At 41.3% G+C, this 25,097-nt stretch overlaps 1 protein-coding gene across 2 annotated transcripts in view; it reads left to right on the top strand.

Annotated features, from left to right (window-relative positions):
- UNC13D (unc-13 homolog D) overlaps positions 1-25,097 on the top strand; it is a 422,729-nt gene that overhangs the window by 79,660 nt on the left and 317,972 nt on the right. For both annotated transcript variants that reach the window (XM_053709129.1, XM_053709134.1), the window contains exon 2: positions 11,436-11,474. In XM_053709129.1, the coding sequence (XP_053565104.1) occupies positions 11,436-11,474 (39 nt within the window). The remainder of the gene's footprint in view (positions 1-11,435; positions 11,475-25,097) is intronic.

The raw sequence follows: 25,097 nt of genomic DNA, 5'->3' as shown, positions 1-25,097 counted from the left end.
TTAAACACAGGCTTAATTCTAACCAAAGCCTGGCAAAATGCCTGGACGTCTGGAACCTCTGCCAGACGCTTGTGCAAAAGAATAGACAGAGCAGAAATCTGTCCCTTTAAGGAACTAGCTGATAATCCTTTGTCCAAGCCCTCTTGGAGAAAAGACAATATTCTAGGAATCCTAACCTTACTCCATGAGTAATTCTTGGATTCACACCAATAAAGATATTTACTCCATATCTTGTGGTAGATTTTCCTGGTAACAGGCTTTCGTGCCTGTATTAAAGTATCAATGACTGACTCGGAGAAGCCACGCTTTGATAGAATCAAGCGTTCAATCTCCATGCAGTCAGTCTCAGAGAAATTAGATTTGGATGATTGAAAGGACCTTGTATCAGAAGGTCCTGTCTTAGAGGCAGAGTCCATGGTGGAAAGGATGACATGTCCACTAGGTCTGCATACCAAGTCCTGCGTGGCCACGCAGGTGCTATCAGAATCACAGATGCTCTCTCCTGTTTGATTTTGGCAATCAGTCGAAGGGAGCAGAGGAAATGGTGGAAACACATAAGCCAGGTTGAAGAACCAAAGCGCTGCTAGAGCATCTATCAGCGTCGCTTCTGGGTCCCTGGACCTGGATCCGTAACAAGGAAGCTTGGCATTCTGGCGAGACGCCATGAGATCCAACTCTGGTTTGCCCCAACAATGAATCAACTGAGCAAACACCTCCGGATGGAGTTCCCACTCCCCCGGATGGAAAGTCTGACGACTTAGAAAATCCGCCTCCCAGTTCTCCACGCCTGGGATATGGATTGCTGACAGGTGGCAAGAGTGGTACTCTGCCCAGCGAATTATTTTTAAGACTTCTAACATCGCTAGGGAACTCCTGGTTCCCCCTTGATGGTTGATGTAAGCCACAGTCGTGATGTTGTCCGACTGAAATCTGATGAACCTCAGTGTTGCTAACTGAGGCCAAGCCAGAAGAGCATTGAATATCGCTCTTAACTCCAGAATATTTATTGGAAGGAGTTTCTCCTCCTGAGTCCACGATCCCTGTGCCTTCAGGGAATTCCAGACTGCACTCCAACCTAGAAGGCTGGCAATTGTTACAATTGTCCAATCTGGCCTGCGAAAGGTCATACCCTTGGACAGGTGTACCCGAGACAACCACCAGAGAAGAGAATCTCTGGTCTCTTGATCCAGATTTAGCAGAGGGGACAAATCTGTGTAATCCCCATTCCACTGACTCAGCATGCATAATTGCAGTGGTCTGAGATGAAGGCGCGCAAATGGAACTATGTCCATTGCCGCTACCATTAAGCCGATTACCTCCATACACTGAGCTACCGAAGGGCGCGGAATGGAGTGAAGAACACGGCAAGCATTTAGAAGTTTTGATAACCTGGACTCCGTCAGGTAAATTTTCATTTCTCCAACATTGGTGTGTCCGGTCCACGGCGTCATCCTTACTTGTGGGATATTCTCTTCCCCAACAGGAAATGGCAAAGAGTCCCAGCAAAGCTGGTCACATGATCCCTCCTAGGCTCCGCCCACCCCAGTCATTCTCTTTGCCGTTGCACAGGCAACATCTCCACGGAGATGGTTAAGAGTTTTTTGGTGTTTAAATGTAGTTTTTATTCTTCTATCAAGTGTTTGTTATTTTAAAATAGTGCTGGTATGTACTATTTACTCTGAAACAGAAAAAGGATGAAGATTTCTGTTTGTAAGAGGAAGATGATTTTAGCAGACAGTAACTAAAATCGATTGCTGTTTCCACACAGGACTGTTGAGATGAAGTAACTTCAGTTGGGGGAAACAGTTAGCAGACTTTTCTGCTTAAGGTATGACTAGCCATATTTCTAACAAGACCATGTAATGCTGGAAGGCTGTCATTTCCCCTCATGGGGACCGGTAAGCCATTTTCTTAGTTAAACATAAAAGAATAAAGGGCTTCAAAAAGGGCTTAAAAACTGGTAGACATTTTTCTGGGCTAAAACGATTGCTTTACTAGGCATATTATACAGATTCTAACTAATAATTGGTATTATAATCTTGGGGAACGTTTAGAAAAATGGCAGGCACTGTGTTGGACACCTTTTTCAGATGGGGGCCTTTCTAGTTATAGACAGAGCCTAATTTTCGCGCCATTAATGCGCAGTTGTTTTTGGAGAGCAAGGCATGCAGATGCATGTGTGAGGAGCTAAGAATCACTGAAAAAGCTTATAGAAGGCGTCATTTGGTATCGTATTCCCCTCTGGGCTTGGTTGGGTCTCAGAGGGGAATATCTTATTTTAAGGGTTAAAGCTCTGAAATTTGGTGTGCAATACTTTTAATGCTTTAAGACACTGTGGTGAAATTTTGGTAATTTTTGAACAATTCCTTCATACTTTTTCACATATTCAGTAATAAAGTGTTTTCAGTTTGAAATTTAAAGAGACAGTAACGTTTTTATTTTAAAACGTTTTTTGTGCTTGATTGACAAGTTTAAGCCTGTTTAACATGTCTGTACCATCAGATAAGCTATGTTCTATATGTATGAAAGCCAATGTGTCTCCCCATTTAAATTTATGTGATAAGTGTGCCATAGTGTCCAAACAAAGTAAGGACAGTAATGCCACAGATGATGATATTGCCCAAGATGATTCCTCAAATGAGGGGAGTAAACATGATACTACATCATCTCCTACTGTGTCTACACCAGTTTTACCCATGCAGGAGGCCCCTAGTACATCTAGTGCGCCAATACTTATTACCATGCATAAATTAACGGCTGTAATGGATAACTCCATAGCAAATCTTTTATCCAAAATGCCTACTTATCAGAGAAAGCGCGATTGCTCTGTTTTAAACACTGAAGAGCAGGAGGGCGCTGATGATATTTGTTCTGACATACCCTCACACCAATCTCAAGGGGCCATGAGGGAGGTTTTGTCTGATGGAGAAATCTCAGATTCAGGAAAAATTTCTCATCAAGCTGAAACTGATGTTGTGACATTTAAATTTAAATTAGAACATCTCCGCGCACTGCTTAAGGAGGTGTTATCTACTCTGGATGATTGTGACAATTTGGTCATTCCAGAGAAATTATGTAAGATGGACAAGTTCCTAGAGGTTCCGGTGCCCCCCGACGCTTTTCCTATACCCAAGCGGGTGGCGGACATAGTAAATAAAGAGTGGGAAAGGCCCGGCATACCTTTTGTTCCCCCCCCTATATTTAAGAAATTATTTCCTATAGTCGACCCCAGAAAGGACTTATGGCAGACAGTCCCCAAGGTCGAGGGGGCGGTTTCTACTCTAAACAAACGCACTACTATTCCTATCGAAGACAGTTGTGCTTTTAAAGATCCTATGGATAAAAAATTAAAGGGTTTGCTTAAAAAGATTTTTGTACAGCAAGGGTTCCTTCTACAACCAATTTCATGCATTGTTCCTGTCACTACGGCAGCGTGCTTCTGGTTCGAGGAACTAGAAAAGTCGCTCAGTAGAGAATCTTCGTATGAGGAGGTTATGGACAGAATTCAAGCACTTAAATTGGCTAACTCTTTTGTTTTAGATGCCGCTTTGCAATTAGCTAGATTAGCGGCGAAAAATTCAGGGCTTGCTATCGTGGCGCGCAGAGCGCTTTGGCTAAAGTCTTGGTCAGCGGATGTGTCATCCAAGACAAAATTGCTTAACATTCCTTTCAAAGGTAAAACATTATTTGGACCAGATTTGAAAGAGATTATTTCAGACATCACTGGAGGAAAGGGCCACGCCCTCCCACAGGATAGGTCTTTTAAGGCTAAAAATAAGCCTAATTTTCGTCCCTTTCGCAGAAACGGACCAGCCTCTGATTCTGCATCCTCTAAGCAAGAGGGTAATACTTCACAACCCAAACCAGCCTGGAAACCAATGCAAGGCTGGAACAAGGGTAAGCAGGCCAAGAAGCCTACCACTGCTACCAAAACAGCATGAAGGGCCCCCGATCCGGAACCGGATCTAGTAGGGGGCAGACTCTCTCTCTTTGCTCAGGCTTGGGCAAGAGATGTTCAGGATCCTTGGGCGCTAGAAATAGTTTCTCAAGGTTATCTTCTGGAATTCAAGGAACTACCCCCAAGGGGAAGGTTCCACAGGTCTCAATTATCCTCAAACCAAATAAAGAGACAGGCATTCTTACATTGCGTAGAAGACCTGTTAAAGATGGGAGTGATACATCCAGTTCCAATAAAAGAACAAGGAATGGGATTTTACTCAAATCTGTTCGTTGTTCCCAAAAAAGAGGGAACATTCAGACCAATTTTGGATCTGAAGATCCTAAACAAATTTCTCAGGGTTCCATCGTTCAAAATGGAAACCATTCGAACGATCCTTCCCACCATCCAGGAAAGTCAATTTATGACCACCGTGGGTTTAAAGGATGCGTACCTACATATTCCTATCCACAAGGAACATCATCAGTTCCTAAGGTTCGCTTTTCTGGACAAGCATTACCAGTTTGTGGCACTTCCATTCGGATTAGCCACTGCTCCGAGAATTTTCACAAAGGTACTAGGGTCCCTTCTATCGGTTCTAAGACCAAGGGGCATTGCAGTAGTACCTTACTTGGACGACATCCTAATTCAAGCGTCGTCCCTGTCAAAAGCAAAGGCTCATACGGACATCGTCCTAGCCTTTCTCAGATCTCACGGATGGAAGGTGAACAAAGAAAAAAGTTCTCTGTCCCCGTCAACAAGAGTTCCCTTCTTGGGAACAATAATAGATTCCTTAGAAATGAGGATTTTTCTGACAGAGGTCAGAAAATCAAAACTTCTAAGCTCTTGTCAAGTACTTCACTCTGTTCCTCGTCCTTCCATAGCGCAGTGCATGGAGGTAATAGATTTGATGGTTGCAACAATGGACATAGTTCCTTTTGCACGAATTCATCTAAGACCATTACAACTGTGCATGCTCAAACAGTGGAATGGGGATTATACAGACTTGTCTCCGATGATTCAAGTAGATCAAAAGACCAGAGATTCACTCCGTTGGTGGCTGACCCTGGACAATCTGTCACAGGGAATGAGCTTCCGCAGACCAGAGTGGGTCATTGTCACGACCGACGCCAGTCTAGTGGGCTGGGGCGCGGTCTGGGAATCCCTGAAAGCTCAGGGTTTATGGTCTCGGGAAGAGTCTCTTCTCCAGATAAACATTCTGGAACTGAGAGCGATATTCAATGCTCTCAAAGCTTGGCCTCAACTAGCAAAGGCCAAATTCATAAGGTTTCAATCAGACAACATGACGACTGTTGCATATATCAATCATCAGGGGGGAACAAGGAGTTCCCTGGCGATGAAAGAAGTGACCAAGATAATTCAGTGGGCGGAGGATCACTCCTGCCACTTGTCTGCGATCCACATCCCAGGAGTGGAAAATTGGGAAGCGGATTTTCTGAGTCGTCAGACATTCCATCCGGGGGAGTGGGAACTCCATCCGGAAATCTTTGCCCAAATAACTCAATTATGGGGCATTCCAGACATGGATCTGATGGCGTCTCGTCAGAACTTCAAGGTTCCTTGCTACGGGTCCAGATCCAGGGATCCCAAGGCGACTCTAGTAGATGCACTAGTAGCACCTTGGACCTTCAACCTAGCTTATGTATTCCCACCGTTTCCTCTCATTCCCAGGCTGGTAGCCAGGATCAATCAGGAGAGGGCCTCGGTGATCTTGATAGCTCCTGCGTGGCCACGCAGGACTTGGTATGCAGACCTGGTGAATATGTCATCGGCTCCACCATGGAAGCTACCTTTGAGACAGGACCTTCTTGTTCAGGGTCCATTCGAACATCCGAATCTGGTTTCCCTCCAACTGACGGCTTGGAGATTGAACGCTTGATTTTATCAAAGCGTGGGTTTTCAGATTCTGTAATAGATACTCTGAATCAGGCTAGAAAGCCTGTAACTAGAAAAATGTACCATAAAATATGGAACAAATATATCTGTTGGTGTGAATCCAAAGGATTGCCATGGAACAAGATAAAAATTCCTAAGATTCTATCCTTTCTACAAGAAGGTTTGGAGAAAGGATTATCTGCAAGTTCTCTAAAGGGACAGATTTCTGCTTTATCTGTCTTACTACACAAACGACTGGCAGCTATGCCAGATGTTCAAGCATTTGTTCAGGCTCTGGTTAGGATCAAGCCTGTTTACAGACCTTTGACTCCTCCCTGGAGTTTAAATCTAGTTCTTTCAGTTCTTCAAGGGGTTCAGTTTGAACCCTTACATTCCGTAGATATTAAGTTACTATCTTGGAAAGTTTTGTTTTTGGTTGCAATCTCTTTTGCTAGAAGAGTTTCAGAGTTATCTACTCTGCAGTGTTCTCCTCCTTATCTGGTGTTCCATGCAGATAAGGTGGTTTTGCGTACTAAGCCTGGTTTTCTTCCTAAAGTTGTTTCTAACAAAAATATTAACCAGGAGATAGTTGTACCTTCTTTGTGTCCGAATCCAGTTTCAAAGAAGGAGCGTTTGTTACACAATTTGGACGTTGTCCATGCTCTAAAATTCTATTTAGAGGCTACTAAAGATTTCAGACAAACATCATCCTTGTTTGTTGTTTATTCTGGTAAAAGGAGAGGTCAAAAAGCGACTTCTACCTCTCTTTCCTTTTGGCTTAAAAGCATTATCCGTTTGGCTTATGAGACTGCCGGACGGCAGCCTCCTGAAAGAATCACAGCTCACTCCACTAGGGCTGTGGCTTCCACATGGGTCTTCAAGAACGAGGCTTCTGTTGACCAGATATGTAAGGCAGCGACTTGGTCTTCACTGCACACTTTTGCCAAATTTTACAAATTTGATACTTTTGCTTCTTCGGAGGCTATTTTTGGGAGAAAGGTTTTGCAAGCTGTGGTGCCTTCCGTTTGGGTGACCTGATTTGCTCCCTCCCTTCATCCGTGTCCTAAAGCTTTGGTATTGGTTCCCACAAGTAAGGATGACGCCGTGGACCGGACACACCAATGTTGGAGAAAACAGAATTTATGCTTACCTGATAAATTACTTTCTCCAACGGTGTGTCTGGTCCACGGCCCGCCCTGGTTTTTTTAATCAGGTCTGATGAATTATTTTCTCTAACTACAGTCACCACGGTATCATATGATTTATCCTATATATATTTCCTCCTGTCCGTCGGTCGAATGACTGGGGTGGGCGGAGCCTAGGAGGGATCATGTGACCAGCTTTTCTGGGACTCTTTGCCATTTCCTGTTGGGGAAGAGAATATCCCACAAGTAAGGATGACGCCGTGGACCGGACACACCGTTGGAGAAAGTAATTTATCAGGTAAGCATAAATTCTGTTTTCTACAGAATCTATAAGTGTCCCTAAGAAGGAGACTCTTGTGAGTGGGGATAGAGAACCCTTTTCCTCGTTCACTTTCCACCCGTGCGACCTCAGAAATGCCAGAACTATCTCTGTATGAGACTTGGCAACTTGAAAGCTTGTCGCCTGTATCAGGATGTCGTCTAGATACGGAGCCACCGCTATGCCTCGCGGTCTTAGAACCGCCAGAAGTGAGCCCAGAACCTTTGTAAAGATTCTCGGGGCTGTAGCCAACCCGAAGGGAAGAGCTACAAATTGGTAATGCCTGTCTAGAAAGGCAAACCTTAGAAACCGATGATGATCTTTGTGAATCGGTATGTGAAGGTAGGCATCCTTTAAGTCCACTGTGGTCATGTACTGACCTTCTTGGATCATGGGTAGGATGGTCCGAATAGTTTCCATTTTGAAAGATGGAACTCTGAGGAATTTGTTTAAGATATTTAGATCCAAAATTGGTCTGAAGGTTCCCTCTTTTTTGGGGACCACAAACAGATTCGAATAAAAACCATGTCATTGTACCGTCCGCGGAACTGGATGGATGAATCCCATAACTAGGAGGTCTTGCACACAGCGTAGGAATGCCTCTTTCTTTTTCTGATTTGCAGATAACCTTGAAAGATTAAATCTCCCTTGTGGAGGGGAAGCTTTGAAGTCCAGAAGATATCCCTGAAATATGATCTCCAACGCCCAGGGATCCTGAACATCTCTTGCCCACGCCTGGGCGAAGAGCGAAAGTCTGCCCCCTACTAAATCCGTCGCCGGATAGGGGGCCGTTCCTTCATGCTGTCTTAGAGGCAGCAGCAGGCTTTCTGGCCTGCTTGCCTTTGTTCCAGGACTGGTTAGGTTTCCAGGCCTGCTTAGATTGAGCAAAAGTTCCCTCTTGTTTTGAAGCGGAGGAAGTTGATGCTGCACCTGCCTTGAAATTTCGAAAGGCACGAAAATTAGACTGTTTGGCCTTTGCTTTGGCCCTGTCCTGAGGAAGGGTGTGACCCTTACCTCCAGTAATGTCAGCAATAATTTCCTTCAAACCAGGCCCGAATAAGGTCTGCCCCTTGAAAGGAATGTTGAGTAATTTAGACTTCGAAGTCACGTCAGCTGACCAGGATTTAAGCCATAGCGCCCTACGCGCTTGGATGGCGAATCCGGAATTCTTAGCCGTTAGTTTAGTCAAATGAACAATGGCATCAGAAACAAATGAGTTAGCTAGTTTAAGTGTTCTAAGCTTGTCAATAATTTCAGTCAATGGAGCTTCCAGGGCCTCAAACCAGAATGCCGCTGCGGCCGTGACAGGCGCAATGCATGCAAGGGGCTGTAAAATAAAACCTTGTTGAATAAACATTTTCTTAAGGTAACCCTCCAATTTTTTATCCATTGGATCTGAAAAAGCACAACTGTCCTCAACCGGGATAGTAGTACGCTTTTCTAAAGTAGAAACTGCTCCCTCCACCTTAGGGACCGTCTGCCATAAGTCCCGTGTAGTGGCGTCTATTGGAAACATTTTTCTAAATATAGGAGGTGGGGAAAAAGGCACACCCGGTCTATCCCACTCCATGCTAATAATATCTGTAAGCCTTTTAGGTATAGGACAAACATCAGTACACACCGGTACCGCATAGTATTTATCCAGCCTACACAATTTCTCTGGTACTGCAACTGTGTTACAGTCATTCAGAGCAGCTAATACCTCCCCAAGCAACACACGGAGGTTCTCAAGCTTAAATTTAAAATTAGAAATTTCTGAATCAGGTTTCCCCGAATCAGAGATGTCACCCACAGACTGAAGCTCTCCGTCCTCATGATCTGCATATTGTGATGCAGTATCAGACATGGCCCTTACAGTATCTGCGCGCTCTGTATTTCTCCTAACCCCAGAGCAATCGCGCTTGCCTCTTAATTCAGGCAACCTGGATAATACCTCTGACAGGGTATTATTCATGATTGCAGCCATGTCCTGCAAGGTAATCGCTATGGGCGTCCCTGATGTAATTGGCGCCATATTAGCGTGCATCCCCTGAGCGGGAGGCGAAGGGTCTGACACGTGGGGAGAGTTAGTCGGCATAACTTCCCCCTCGTCAGAATCTTCTGGTGATATTTCTTTTATAGTTAAAGACTGATCTTTACTGTTTAAGGTGAAATCAATACATTTAGTACACATTCTCCTATGGGGCTCCACCATGGCTTTCAAACATAATGAACAAGTAGTTTCCTCTGTGTCAGACATGTTTAAACAGACTAGCAATGAGACTAGCAAGCTTGGAAAAACACTTTAAACAAGTTTACAAGCAATATAAAAACGTTACTGCACCTTTAAGAAACACAAATTTTGTCAAAATTTGAAATAACAGTGAAAAAAGGCAGTTACACTAACAAAATTTTTACAGTGTATGTAACAAGTTAGCAGAGCATTGCACCCACTTGCAAATGGATGATTAACCCCTTAATACCCAAAACGGAATAATAAAAGACAAAAACGTTTTTTCAAACAGTCACAACAACTGCCACAGCTCTACTGTGGCTTTTTACCTCCCTCAAAAACGACTTTGAAGCCTTTTGAGCCCTCCAGAGATGTCCTGGATCATGCAGGAAGAAGCTGGATGTCTGTGTCTGCAATTTTTGCTGTGCAAAAAACCGCTAAAATAGGCCCCTCCCACTCATATTACAACAGTGGAAAGCCTAAGGAAACTGTTTCTAGGCAAAATTCAAGCCAGCGATGTGGAAAAAACTAGGCCCCAATAAGTTTTATCACCAAATACATATAAAAACGATTAAACATGCCAGCAAACGTTTTATATTACATTTTTATAAGAGTATGCATCTCTATTAATAAGCCTGATACCAGTCGCTATCACTGCATTTAAGGCTTTACTTACATTAGTTTGGTATCAGCAGCATTTTCTAGCAAATTCCATCCCTAGAAAAATATTAACTGCACATACCTTATTGCAGGAAAACCTGCACGCCATTCCCTCTCTGAAGTTACCTCACTCCTCAGAATATGTGAGAACAGCCATGGATCTTAGTTACTTCTGCTAAGATCATAGAAAACGCAGGCAGATTCTTCTTCTAAATACTGCCTGAGATAAACAGTACACTCAGGCACCATTTAAAAATAACAAACTTTTGATTGAAGAATAAACTAAGTATAAAACACCACACTCCTCTTACGACCTCCATCTTCGTTGAGGTTTGCAAGAGAATGACTGGATATGACACTTAGGGGAGGAGCTATATAGCAGCTCTGCTGTGGGTGATCCTCTTGCAACTTCCTGTTGGGAAGGAGAATATCCCACAAGTAATGGATGATCCGTGGACTGGATACACTTAACAAGAGAAAATGGAATCAATATATTTTTATTTATTATGTATCATCTTACTAAATTCCCTAACAAATTAACTATCGAACTTCTGAATAGTATTTGTTAAATCTCTCTTTTCCTATCTCTCTCTCCCTCTCTTGGTTTTTTCTCTCTATCTCTACCTTCTTGTTGTCTTTATTTTCACATTTGTATTTTAGTCTTGAAGTAAAAAAAAACAAGACAGTATAATTCTAAATGGCTGTTATATATTGTTTGTAGATGGTTGTAGTTTCACAGAAAAATATTAAAATCTAATCCCACTGTATTTTGACTCATTATGGACTCATATCCTGATACCTAATGACATATACATACAGTATATCCTGACAAAGAGATTGTGGTTTTATGTGTCTGTTAAATAACTGCTGCTAGTTTTGTTTTACACTTGTTTGATTCCACTTACCCCAAAACGAGCTGTCATCCAGGGCTTCTTCAGTTTATTCCAACTTGTCATTTATCCAGCCAATCATCAGAACTGAAATGACCTAAACTTACAAAAAGATACAATTTTAGTTTTCTGCATATTTTTAGGATGCAGAAATGTAGTGATGATCATTTGCATGGAGAATTTGCTTGTTATCACATTCAACCTGTTTTTATGTTAAACTATATACTTCTTTGTATCTGTTTTACTCCCTTTTCTCCCTCATTATTCTCCATCAATCTTTCTGTACCTCATGCATGCGTGCTTCTTTACCATTGTTAATATTTTTGTATTCTTTTGCCACATTTGTTTAATCCATACTCTCATATTTCCTCTACAGATGGAGTCCGCCGGCCCTCACAGATTTACACGTAGAGAGGTAAGAATGTTACATCTCACTACAAAAACAAAGGGTCCGATTATATAATGCTCCCTGTATACACTATAATTAAATCCATTCCCTACATTAAATACAATAAAATAAATTAAATTAGTTAAATTACAAAAAAATACCCACCAAATTACAGAAAATAAAAAACAAATTACAGATCTTTAAACTAATTACACCTAATCTAATAGCCCTATCAAAATAAAAAAAATGCCCCCCACCAAAATAAAAAAAAACCCCTAGCCTAAACTAAACTACCAATAGCCCTTAAAAGGGCCTTTTGCGGGGCATTGCCCCAAAGTAATCAGCTCTTTTACCTGTAAAAAAAATACAAACAACCCCCCAACAGTAAAACCCACCACCCACACAACCAACCCCCCAAATAAAACCCTAACTAAAAAAAAACTAAGCTCCCCATTGCTCTGAAAAGGGCATTTGGATGGGCATTTAGCTCTTTTTGCAGCCCAAAGCCCTAACCTAAAAAATAAACCCACCCAATACACCCTTAAAAAAATCCTAACACTAACCCCCGAAGATTCACTTACCGGGAGAAGTCTTCATCCAAGCGGCAAGATGTCTTCAACGAAGCTGGCAGAAGTGGTCCTCCAGACAGGCAGAAGTCTTCATCCAGACGGCATCTTCTATCTTCATCCTTCCGGCGCGGAGCGGGTCCATCTTCAAGACATCCGACGCGGAGCATGCTCTTCAAACGACGGCTTCTTCGTAATGAATATCTCTATAAGTGACGTCATCCAAGATGGCGTCCCTTAGATTCCGATTGGCTGATAGAATTCTTTCAGCCAATCGGAATTAAGGTAGAAAAAATCCAATCAGCCAATAGAATGCAAGCTCAATCCTATTGGCTGATTGGATCAGCCAATAGGATTGAAGTTCAATCCTATTGGCTGATCCAATCAGCCAATAGGATTTTTCTACCTTAATTCCAATTGGTTGATAGAATTCTATCAGCCAATCGAAATCTAAGGGACGCCATCTTGGATGACGTCACTTAAAGAGATATTCATTACGAAGAAGCCGTCGTTTGAAGAGGATGCTCCGTGCCAGATGTCTTGAAGATGGACCCGCTCCGCGCCGGAAGGATGATGATAGAAGATACCGTCTGGATGAAGACTTCTGCTTGTCTGGAGGACCACTTCTGCTCGTCTGGAGGACCACTTCTGTTGGCTTCGTTGAAGACATCTTGCCGCTTGGATGAAGACTTCTCCCGGTAAGTGAATCTTCGGGGGTTAGTGTTAGGATTTTTTTAAGGGTGTATTGGGTAGGTTTATTTTTTAGGTTAGGGCTTTGGGCCTGCAAAAGAGCTAAATGCCCTTTTAAGGGCAATGTCCATCCAAATGCCCTCTTCAGGGCAATGGGGAGCTTAGGTTTTTTTAGATAGTATTTTATTTGGTGGGTTGGTTGTGTGGGTGGTGGGTTTAACTGTTGGGGGGGTTGTTTGTATTTTTTTTTTACAGGTAAAGATCTGATTACTTTTGGGCAATGCCCCACAAAAGGCCCTTTTAAGGGCTATTCATAGTTTAGTTTAGGCTAGGGTTTTTTTTATTTTGGGGGGGATTTTTTATTTTGATAGGGCTATTGGATTAGGTGTAATTAGTTTAAAGATCTGTAATTTGTTTTTTATTTTCTGTAATTTAGTGTTTTTTGTTTTTTTTTGTAATTTAGCTAATTTAATTTATTTAATTGTATTTAATGTAGGGAGTTGATTTAATTATAGTGTAGTGTTAGGTGTTATTGTAACTTAGGTTAGGTTTTATTGTACTGGTCAATTTGTATTTATTTTAGCTAGGTAGTTATTAAATAGTTAATAACTATTTAATAACTATTCTACCTAGTTAAAATAAATACAAACTTGCCTGTAAAATAAAAATAAACCATAAGCTAGCTACAATGTAACTATTAGTTATATTGTAGCTAGCTTAGGGTTTATTTTATAGGTAAGTATTTAGTTTTAAATAGGAATAATTTAGTTAATGATAGTAATTTTATTTAGATTTATTTAAATTATATTTAAGTAAGGGGGTGTTAGGGTTAGACTTAGGTTTAGGGGTTAATACATTTAATATAGTAACGGCGACGTTGGGGGTGGCAGATTAGGGGTTAATAAGTGTAGGTAGGTTGCGGCGACATTGGCGGCGGCAGATTGAGGTTAATAATTATAATGTAAGTGGCAGCGATGTTGGGGCAGCAGATTAGGGGTTAATAAGTATAATGTAGGTGGCGGCGGTGTCGGGAGCGGCAGATTAGGGGTTAATAAGAATAATGTAGGTGTCGGCGATGTCGGGGGCGGCAGATTAGGGGTTAATAAGTGTAAGATTAGGGGTGTTTAGACTCGGGGTTCATGTTAGGGTGTTAGGTGTAAACATAAAATGTGTTTCCCCATAGGAATCAATGGGGCTGCGTTCCTGAGTTTTTACGCTGCTTTTTGGCAGGTGTTAGACTTTTTCTCAGCCGGCTCTCCCCATTGATGTCTATGGGGAAATTTTTCACGAGCACGTTACACCAGCTTACCACTGACTTAAGCAGCGCTGGTATTGGAGTGCGGTATGGAGCTCAATTTTGCTCTACGCTCACTCCTTGCCTTTTAACGCCGGGTTTGCAAAAACCTGTAATACCAGCGCTGAAGGTAAGTGAGAGGTGACAATAAATTGCAAGTTAGTACCGCACAGCTCCTAACGCAAAACTCATAATCTGTCCGTTTGTTTCTTAAAAAAAGAATATAGTGTTTAATAAAATGAGTAGTTTTAATACACAAATGTTATTAAAGGTACTTGAAACTCTGATTTAAACAGAGCATACAATTTAACTAACTTTCCCATTTACCTCCATAATCAAATTTGACTAATTCTGAACACCTCAGATAAACCAATGACAAGAGGCATATATGTGCTACCTATCAACAGCTAGCTGCCAGTAGTGCATTGCTGCTCCTGAGCCTACCTAGATATGCTTTTTAACAAAGAATACCAAGGGAACAAATCAAATTAAATAATAAAAGTAAAGAGAAAAAAAGGCTGTTATTATAAACAATTTTCCAATTATGATAGTTTAATATTGACTTTACTGTCCCTTTAAAGTATGCATTAAAAATCATATTAAAAAATGCAGATTTAGATTGTGCAGTAAAATTCTGCATACAGGAAAAATATTGTACAATGTCCATAGAAAAAAATTGATTTATTATACAATGTAATTTCAAAAAGTAAAATTGTACTAAAAAGTACAAAATTCAAAGTGTGATTTAGATTACAAGTGACGCGCTAACCGTTGTGTGCAAGCGATACTGGATTGTGCGTATTACAAGTTGAAAGTAAATGCAAATGTGTGAGCGCAATCACGGTTTACACTTGTCGGGTTAAAGATTTGTGAATCTTTTACAAATTACATTGCACTTTGTATTTGTTCTATTGTAAAACTAAAAGTGACAGCTTCAGAAAGTGGGAGAGACAGTGGAGTTCACAGTGTATGTCTGAAGCTCTATCACAATTCTCATGAAATGCTGTAAGTTTTTTTAAAACAAGCTAGTCTCACTGAATCATCACGACAGCTGTATGCTGGTGAAGTTTGCTCAAGATTCACAATACACTTATTTAACTGACAGAATAGTAATATACTAAACTAGAGACAAAAGCAAGTTAAATTGTAGGGAAAACATTTCAGCTTTGTATTTGCTGCAAACTGAGACTTTATATCAGTCTCAGGTGTTCTCCTGTTAACTTCACTCTTCCCTATGATATTCTGTGTCCCAGAGAACCTTATTACTTTCTATGGAATGCATTCCTCATCTCTCTGGGACTTCCAGGTTCACCCTTTTTCTTATAGAATTCTGTGAGTTCAGACCCTGTGAAGTCTGCACTATAATTGCTCTCTAAAATAGAGAATCTTTGATCAACTGGCACATAGAAGTTAATGAAATCTGAAGCTGTCAATTTTATTTTAAATAGAAGAAATGCAAAGTGCTATGTAATATGTAAAATATATGCATACAAAGTGCTATGTTATATGCATACATATACAAAGTATGATTCTAATTTGTTAAAGTTACACAGAAATTGTCAAAACATAATCAGAATTTATAAAATCACAATCATAAAATACACTGCTGTATACAGAATCTAAATGCATTAAAATACAAAATAGAAAGTGCAAAGTTTACATGTAATAAAACTAAATCTGAAGTGTAAAGTAATATAAATTACAAAGCATAAGGTATAAATGCAGCAGAACTCTCATGTCATGCAGTGATATATTGCACTGGACCTGTCTTTCCTTCGCATACAGAAATGCAGGGAACCGCACTTGGAGAATTATAGCAAAATCTGCCTTTTCTCTTGTTAAGTGTATCCAGTCCACGGATCATCCATTACTTATGGGATATTAACTCCTCCCCAACAGGAAGTGCAAGAGGATTCACCCAGCAGAGCTGCTATATAGCTCCTCCCTTAACTGCCATTACCAGTCATTCTCTTGCACCCAACGAATAGATAGGATGTGTGAGAGGACTGTGGTGATTATACTTAGTTTCATACCTTCAATCAAAAGTTTGTTATTTTATAATAGCACCGGAGTGTGTTATTCCTTCTCTGGTAGAATTTGAAGAAGAATCTACCTGAGTTTTTCTATGATTTTAGCCGGAGTAGTTAAGATCATATTGCTGTTTCTCGGCCATCTGAGGAGAGGTAAACTTCAGATCAGGGGACAGCGGGCAGATTAATCTGCAAAGAGGTATGTAGCAGCTTATTATTTTCTGACAATGGAATTGATGAGAAAATTCTGCCATACCGATATAATGTAAACTCAGCCTTAAATGCAGTAGCAGCAACTGGTATCAGGCTGTCATGTATGTATATTTTACACTTCAGTATTCTGGGGAATGGCACTTCACTGGAATTATACTGTATGCATAAAACTTTAGCCTAATTTGCAGGGACTAGCAACAGGCTTTTTAATAACACTCTATTTAATGTTAAACGTTTTTTGCTGGCATGTAAAATCGTTTAATTTTCTGAGGTACTGGGTGAAAAAATGTTTTGGGCACTATTTTTTCCACTTGGCAGTCGTTTTATTTAATTTATGACAGTTTACTGATCTCTCTCACTGTTATGTGTGAGGGGGAGGGGCCTTTTTTGGTGCTTTTGCTACGCATCAAAAAATTCAGTCAGAAGTTTATTGTCTTCCCTGCATGATCCGGTTCATCTCTACAGAACTCAGGGGTCTTCAAAACTTGTTTTGAGGAAGGTAATCACTCACAGCAGAGCTGTGAGATTGTAGTTGACTGTGATAAAAAAAAAAAAACGTTTATTTCTGTATTTTTTTTTTTCTGCTATCAGGGTTAGTTATCCTTTGCTAATGGGAGCAATCCTTTGCTAAAATTGTGTTTTTTACAAAGATTTGATGCTATAACTTTTCAGTTTATTAATTTTCAACTGTCATAACTTTTTCTGTGCTTCTTATAGGCACAGTACGTTTTCATATTATAGTAAATTACTTGAAAAGTATTTCCAAGTTGCTAGTTTATTTGCTAGTGTGTTAAACATGTCTGATTCAGAGGAAGATATCTGTGCTATATGTGCTAAAGTCAAAGTGGAGCCCAATAGAAATTTATGTACTAACTGTATTGATGCTACTTTAAATAAAAGTCAATCTGTACAAATTGAACATATTTCACCAAACAACGAGGGGAGAGTTATGCCGACTAACTCGCCTCACGTGTCAGTACCTGCATCTCCCGCTCGGGAGGTGCGTGATATTGTAGCGCCGAGTACATCTGGGCGGCCATTACAAATCACATTACAGGATATGGCTACTGTTATGACTGAAGTTTTGGCTAAATTACCAGAACTAAGAGGTAAGCGTGATCACTCTGGGGTGAGAACAGAGTGCGCTGATAATATTAGGGCCATGTCAGACACTGCGTCACAATTTGCAGAACATGAGGACGGAGAGCTTCATTCTGTGGGTGACGGTTCTGATCCAAACAAACTGGATTCAGATATTTCAAATTTTAAATTTAAGCTGGAAAACCTCCGTGTATTACTAGGGGAGGTGTTAGCGGCTCTGAATGATTGTAACACAGTTGCAATACCAGAGAAAATGTGTAGGTTGGATAAATATTTTGCGGTACCGGCGAGTACTGACGTTTTTCCTATACCTAAGAGACTTACTGAAATTGTTACTAAGGAGTGGGATAGACCCGGTGTGCCGTTCTCACCCCCTCCGATATTTAGAAAGATGTTTCCAATAGACGCCACCACACGGGACTTATGGCAAACGGTCCCTAAGGTGGAGGGAGCAGTTTCTACTTTAGCTAAGCGTACCACTATCCCGGTGGAGGATAGCTGTGCCTTTTCAGATCCAATGGATAAAAAGTTAGAGGGTTACCTTAAGAAAATGTTTGTTCAACAAGGTTTTATATTGCAACCTCTTGCATGCATTGCGCCTGTCACGGCTGCAGCAGCATTTTGGTTTGAGTCTCTGGAAGAGACACTTGAATCAGCTCCATTAGATGAGATTACACACAAGCTTAAAGCCCTTAAGTTAGCTAACTCATTTATTTCAGATGCCGTAGTACATTTAACTAAACTTACGGCTAAGAATTCCGGATTCGCCATTCAGGCACGCAGAGCACTGTGGCTAAAATCCTGGTCAGCTGACGTTACTTCTAAATCTAAATTGCTTAATATACCTTTCAAAGGGCAGACCTTATTCGGGCCCGGGTTGAAAGAAATTATCGCTGACATTACAGGAGGTAAAGGCCATGCCCTGCCTCAAGACAGAGCCAAACCTAAGGCTAGACAGTCTAATTTGCGTTCCTTTCGTAATTTCAAAGCAGGAGCAGCATCAACTTCCTCTGCACCAAAACAGGAAGGAGCTGTTGCTCGCTGGAGACCTAACCAGTCCTGGAACAAGGGCAAGCAGGCCAGGAAACCTGCTGCTGCCCCTAAGACAGCATGAATCGAGGGCCCCCGATCCGGGAACGGATCTAGTGGGGGGCAGACTTTCTCTTTTCGCCCAGGCTTGGGCAAGAGATGTCCAGGATCCCTGGGCGTTAGAGATCATATCTCAGGGATACCTTCTAGACTTCAAATTCTCTCCCCCAAGAGGGAGATTTCATCTGTCAAGGTTGTCAACAAACCAAATAAAGAAAGAGGCGTTTCTACGCTGCGTACAAGATCTTTTATTAATGGGAGTGATCCATCCGGTTCCGCGGTCGGAACAAGGACAAGGGTTTTACTCAAATCTGTTTGTGGTTCCCAAAAAAGAGGGAACTTTCAGGCCAATCTTGGATTTAAAGATCCTAAACAAATTCCTAAGAGTTCCATCGTTCAAAATGGAAACTATTCGGACAATTTTACCCATGATCCAAAAGGGTCAGTACATGACCACAGTGGATTTAAAGGATGCTTACCTTCACATACCGATTCACAAAGATCATTACCGGTATCTAAGGTTTGCCTTTCTAGACAGGCATTACCAGTTTGTAGCTCTTCCATTCGGATTGGCTACGGCTCCGAGAATCTTCACAAAGGTTCTGGGTGCTCTTCTGGCGGTACTAAGACCGCGAGGAATTGCGGTAGCTCCGTACCTAGACGACATTCTGATACAAGCTTCAAGCTTTCAAACTGCCAAGTCTCATACAGAGTTAGTACTGGCATTTCTAAGGTCGCATGGATGGAAGGTGAACGAAAAGAAGAGTTCTCTCTTTCCACTCACAAGAGTTCCCTTCTTGGGGACTCTTATAGATTCTGTAGAAATGAAGATTTACCTGACAGAAGACAGGTTAACAAAGCTTCAAAATGCATGCCGTGTCCTTCATTCCATTCAACACCCGTCAGTAGCTCAATGCATGGAGGTGATCGGCTTAATGGTAGCAGCAATGGACATAGTACCCTTTGCACGTCTACATCTCAGACCGCTGCAATTGTGCATGCTAAGTCAGTGGAATGGGGATTACTCAGACTTGTCCCCTACTCTGAATCTGGATCAAGAGACCAGAAATTCTCTTCTATGGTGGCTTTCTCGGCCACATCTGTCCAGGGGGATGCCATTCAGCAGGCCGGACTGGACAATTGTAACAACAGACGCCAGCCTACTAGGTTGGGGCGCTGTCTGGAATTCTCTGAAGGCTCAGGGATTATGGAATCAGGAGGAGAGTCTCCTACCAATAAACATTCTGGAATTGAGAGCAGTTCTCAATGCCCTTCTGGCTTGGCCCCAGTTAACAACTCGGGGGTTCATCAGGTTTCAGTCGGACAACATCACGACTGTAGCTTACATCAACCATCAGGGAGGGACAAGAAGCTCCCTAGCAATGATGGAAGTATCAAAGATAATTCGCTGGGCAGAGTCTCACTCTTGCCACCTGTCAGCAATCCACATCCCGGGAGTGGAGAACTGGGAGGCGGATTTCTTAAGTCGTCAGACTTTTCATCCGGGGGAGTGGGAACTTCATCCGGAGGTCTTTGCCCAAATACTTCGACGTTGGGGCAAACCAGAGATAGATCTCATGGCGTCTCGACAGAACGCCAAGCTTCCTCGTTACGGGTCCAGATCCAGGGATCCGGGAGCGGTTCTGATAGATGCTTTGACAGCACCTTGGACCTTCGGGATGGCTTATGTGTTTCCACCCTTCCCGATGCTTCCTCGATTGATTGCCAGAATCAAACAGGAGAGAGCATCAGTGATTCTAATAGCGCCTGCATGGCAACGCAGGACTTGGTATGCAGATCTAGTGGACATGTCATCCTGGCCACCTTGGTCGCTACCTCTGAAACAGGACCTTCTGATCCAGGGTCCCTTCAAACATCAAAATCTAATTTCTCTGAAGCTGACTGCTTGGAAATTGAACGCTTGATTTTATCAAAACGTGGTTTTTCTGAGTCAGTTATTGATACCTTAATACAGGCTAGGAAGCCTGTTACCAGAAAGATTTACCATAAGATATGGCGCAAATACTTATATTGGTGCGAATCCAAGAGTTACTCATGGAGTAAGGTTAGGATTCCGAGGATATTGTCTTTTCTACAAGAAGGTTTAGAAAAGGGTTTATCCGCTAGTTCCTTAAAGGGACAGATTTCAGCTCTGTCCATTCTTTTACACAAACGTCTGTCAGAAGTTCCGGACGTTCAAGCTTTTTGTCAGGCTTTAGCTAGGATCAAGCCTGTGTTTAAAACTGTTGCTCCACCATGGAGTTTGAACTTAGTTCTTAATGTTTTACAGGGGGTTCCGTTTGAACCCCTTCATTCCATTGATATCAAGTTGTTATCTTGGAAAGTTCTGTTTTTAATGGCGATTTCCTCGGCTCGAAGAGTCTCTGAGTTATCTGCCTTACATTGTGATTCTCCTTATCTGATTTTTCATTCAGACAAGGTAGTTCTGCGTACTAAACCTGGGTTCCTACCTAAGGTGGTCACTAACAGGAATATCAATCAAGAGATTGTGGTTCCATCTTTGTGTCCTAATCCTTCTTCGAAAAAGGAACGTCTGCTACACAATCTAGATGTAGTCCGTGCCCTGAAATTTTATCTACAGGCAACTAAGGATTTTCGACAAACGTCTTCCCTGTTTGTCGTTTATTCTGGTCAGAGGAGAGGTCAAAAAGCTTCGGCTACCTCTCTCTCCTTTTGGCTTCGTAGCATAATACGGTTAGCCTATAAGACTGCTGGACAGCAGCCTCCTGAAAGAATTACAGCATATTCTACTAGAGCTGTGGCTTCCACTTGGGCCTTTAAGAATGAGGCTTCTGTTGAACAGATTTGCAAGGCTGCAACTTGGTCTTCTCTTCATACTTTTTCCAAATTTTACAAATTTGACACTTTTGCTTCTTCGGAGGCTGTTTTTGGGAGAAAGGTTCTTCAGGCAGTGGTTCCTTCCGTATAAAGAGCCTGCCTGTCCCTCCCGTCATCCGTGTACTTTAGCTTTGGTATTGGTATCCCATAAGTAATGGATGATCCGTGGACTGGATACACTTAACAAGAGAAAACATCATTTATGCTTACCTGATAAATTTATTTCTCTTGTAGTGTATCCAGTCCACGGCCCGCCCTGTCACTTTAAGGCAGGTAATTTTTCCATTAAACTACTGTCACCACTGTACCCTATGGTTTTCCTTTCTCTGCATGTTTTCGGTCGAATGACTGGTAATGGCAGTTAAGGGAGGAGCTATATAGCAGCTCTGCTGGGTGAATCCTCTTGCACTTCCTGTTGGGGAGGAGTTAATATCCCATAAGTAATGGATGATCCGTGGACTGGATACACTACAAGAGAAATAAATTTATCAGGTAAGCATAAATTATGTTTTTATAATTTAGTAGCAGATCTCGCAGTGCGGGAACATTTTTTTATATCATATCGTCTGAGCAGAGAGCTTTATATCATCAGGCTCAAATCCATCGCTACCAGTCTGAAAAAATCTGTTGTGAGTGATTTGGCCTTAAAGGGATAGTAAACACCAGAATTGTTAATGTTTAAACAATTTTACCTCTGTGATTACCTTGTATCTAAGCTTCTGCAAATTGCCCCCTTATTTCAGTTCTTTTGACAGACTTGCATTTTTAGCCAATAAGTACTGACTCCTTGGAGCTTCACGTGCCTGAGCTCAATGTTATCTATGTGAAACACATGAACTAACACCATCTAGGGGTAAAAAACTGTCAAAATGCTTTCAGATTAGAGTCAGCCTTCAAGGTCTAAGAATTAGCACATGAACCTCCTAGGTTTAGCTTTCAACTAAGAATACCAAGAGAACACAGCAAAATTGTTAATAAAAGTAAATTGGAAAGTTGTTTAAAATTATATTCTCTATTTAAACCATGAAAGTTTTTTTTTTTTTTAAATTACACTTTGCATATTTGTGTTCATTTTTGCTTCAGCACATACTGTTGATTTTATTCAGACTTTTGTTTAGGTCATTTTATTGATAATATAATTCTGTCAACCTGTTCCGCCACAATATTTAAATTCAATGCAATAGATATAGCAAGATGCTTCAGTTGTCCTATCAGGAGACTAACATTTTCTATCATTTTAGTAACCTCTGTTTAGTGCAACTGGCATTAGAGCTGACAAATTTTCTTAATCTTTAGATCAGCACAAGATGTTTTTCTTTCCTTTTGTCACGAGAATGATAAGGCACATTTCTTCCACAGATATAGTGAGTGGTAATAAATTATTTTAATGTCACAATACAATTTGGAAAAGAGGTTACTCTGGATTAACTGCTTGTCTGCATGTGAAGACTACAACACACTAGATAGCATTGCACTACAGTCTTGCTTGGCAGCCATGAATCTAAGGGTATCAATCAACCCAATGTGTGCCAGGAAAATATTCCCCACACCATAACCACCATCACTCCCACCACCTTTCACAGTTTTCATCAGATATCACGGGTCCATGGATTCTGCTGTTTTCACCAAATTCGGAGCCTGCCATCAATATTATGCAATAGAAACTTTGACTAGTCAGACCAAGCAACCTTTTTCCAGTCTTTGATGGTCCAGTGCTGATGTTGTGTTAACAAAAGGCGTGCTCTCATGTTCTTCTCTGAATACAATGGCACCTGACGTGGCTGTTGTAGCCCATCCGCGACAAGGTGCGCCTAGTGGTACGTTGCAATATGTTTTTTTCTGCACCATGGCTGAATTGTGATGTGATTCGTGAAATTGTAGCCTGTCTGTTTGCTTGCACAAGTCTAGCCATCCCTCTCTGACCTCTCTCATCAACAAGTGCTTTTCTTCCACAGGACTGCTGCTGACTGGATGTTTTTTGTTCACTGCACCATTCTTGATACACCCTTGAAACTGTGGTACGTGAAAAGTTCAGGAGTATTGCCATTTCAGATACGCTTCGTCCAGCACGTCTTGCACCTACTGTCATGTCACGTTCAAAGACCATTAAATCACTGCTCTTCCCCATTCTTGCAGCAGTTTGTATGCTTAACAGATAGTAGGAAGGTGGTTCTGCTGTATTTATACCAAAACTGTGGCCACATGACGTGCAACGTAGTGGAACGATCCATTTGTGTGCACAGCAGGGCTGTACTTTTCTAGACAAACACTTTCAATTTGTGGCTCTTCCTTTTGGCCTTGCCACGGCCCCCAGCATTTTCATAAAGGTTTTGGGGGCTCTTTTGGCAGTAATCAGGTCTAGAGGCATTGCAGTAGCGCCCTACCAGGATGACATTTTGGTTCAGACGCCATCTTTTCAACAAGCAAACTCTCATACAGAGATCTTGTTGTCTTTTCTACGTTCCCATGGTTGGAAAGTGAATCTGGAAAAGAGTTCCCTTGTTCCAGCTACAAGGTTAGCTTTCTTCGGGACCATTATAGATTCCCTATCTATGAAAATATTTCTGACAGAGGTCAGAAAATCCAAAATTCTTTCCTCTTGCCTCTCTCTGCAGTCTACAGTTCAGCCATCAATGGCTCTGTGTATGGAGATAATTGGTCTACTTTCTCTTGTTAAGTGTATCCAGTCCACGGATCATCCATTACTTATGGGATATATTCTCCTTCCCAACAGGAAGCTGCAACAGTCCACCCACAGCAAAGCTGCTATATAGCTCCTCCCCTAACTGCCATTACCAGTCATTCTCTTGCAAGTCTCAACATAGATAGGAGGTCGTGAGAGTCTGTGGTTTTTTATACTTAGTTTATTTCTTCAATCAAAAGTTTGTTATTTTTAAATGGCACCGGAGTGTGCTGTTTATCTCAGGCAGTATTTGGAAGAAGAATCTGCCTGCGTTTTTTCTATGATCTTAGCAGACGTAACTAAGATCCAGTTGCTGTTCTAACACATTCTGAGGAGTAAGGTACTTCAGAGGGGGAATGGCGTGCAGGTTTTCCTGCAAATAAGGTATGTGCAGTAAAATATTTTTCTAAGGAATGGAATTGACTAAGAAAATACTGCTGATACCGAAGTAATGTAAGTACAGCCTTTAAATGCAGTGAAAGCGACTGGTACCAGGCTGATTGATAGAGATATATGCTAAGGTATGTGCAGTAATATATTTTTCTAAGGAATGGAATTGACTAAGAAAATACTGCTGATACCGAAGTAATGTAAGTAAAGCCTTAAATGCAGTGATAGCGACTGGATCAGGCTTATTAATAGACATACATACTCTTATAAGAATGTGTTTTAAAACGTTTGCTGGCATGTTTAATCGTTTTTTAACATATGTTTGGTGATAAAACTTATTGGGGCCTAATTTTTCCACATGGCTGGCTTAAATTTTGCATAGAAACAGTTATAGGGAAGGTAATCCACAGCTCAGCTGTGGCAGTTTTGTTGTGTGTGTTTAAAAAAATGTCGTTTTTTTTTTTTTTTTTTTTTTTTTAATCTGTTTTTTGCATTAAGGGGTTAATCATCCATTTGCAAGTGGGTGCAATGCTCTGTTAACTTATTACATGTACTGTAAAAATTTCGTTTGATTTACTGCCTTTTTTCACTGTTTTTCAAATTTTGACAAAATTTGTTTCTCTTAAAGGCACAGTAACGTTTGTTATATTTGCTTGTTAACTTGATTTAAAGTGTTTTCCAAGCTTACTAGTCTCTTTATTAGTTCTAACATGTCTAACATAGAGGAGGCTCTGT

This window comes from Bombina bombina, chromosome 1 (assembly GCF_027579735.1).
Source record: "Bombina bombina isolate aBomBom1 chromosome 1, aBomBom1.pri, whole genome shotgun sequence".
Lineage (NCBI taxonomy): Eukaryota > Metazoa > Chordata > Amphibia > Anura > Bombinatoridae > Bombina > Bombina bombina.
This window is presented reverse-complemented; position numbering and strand designations above follow the sequence as displayed.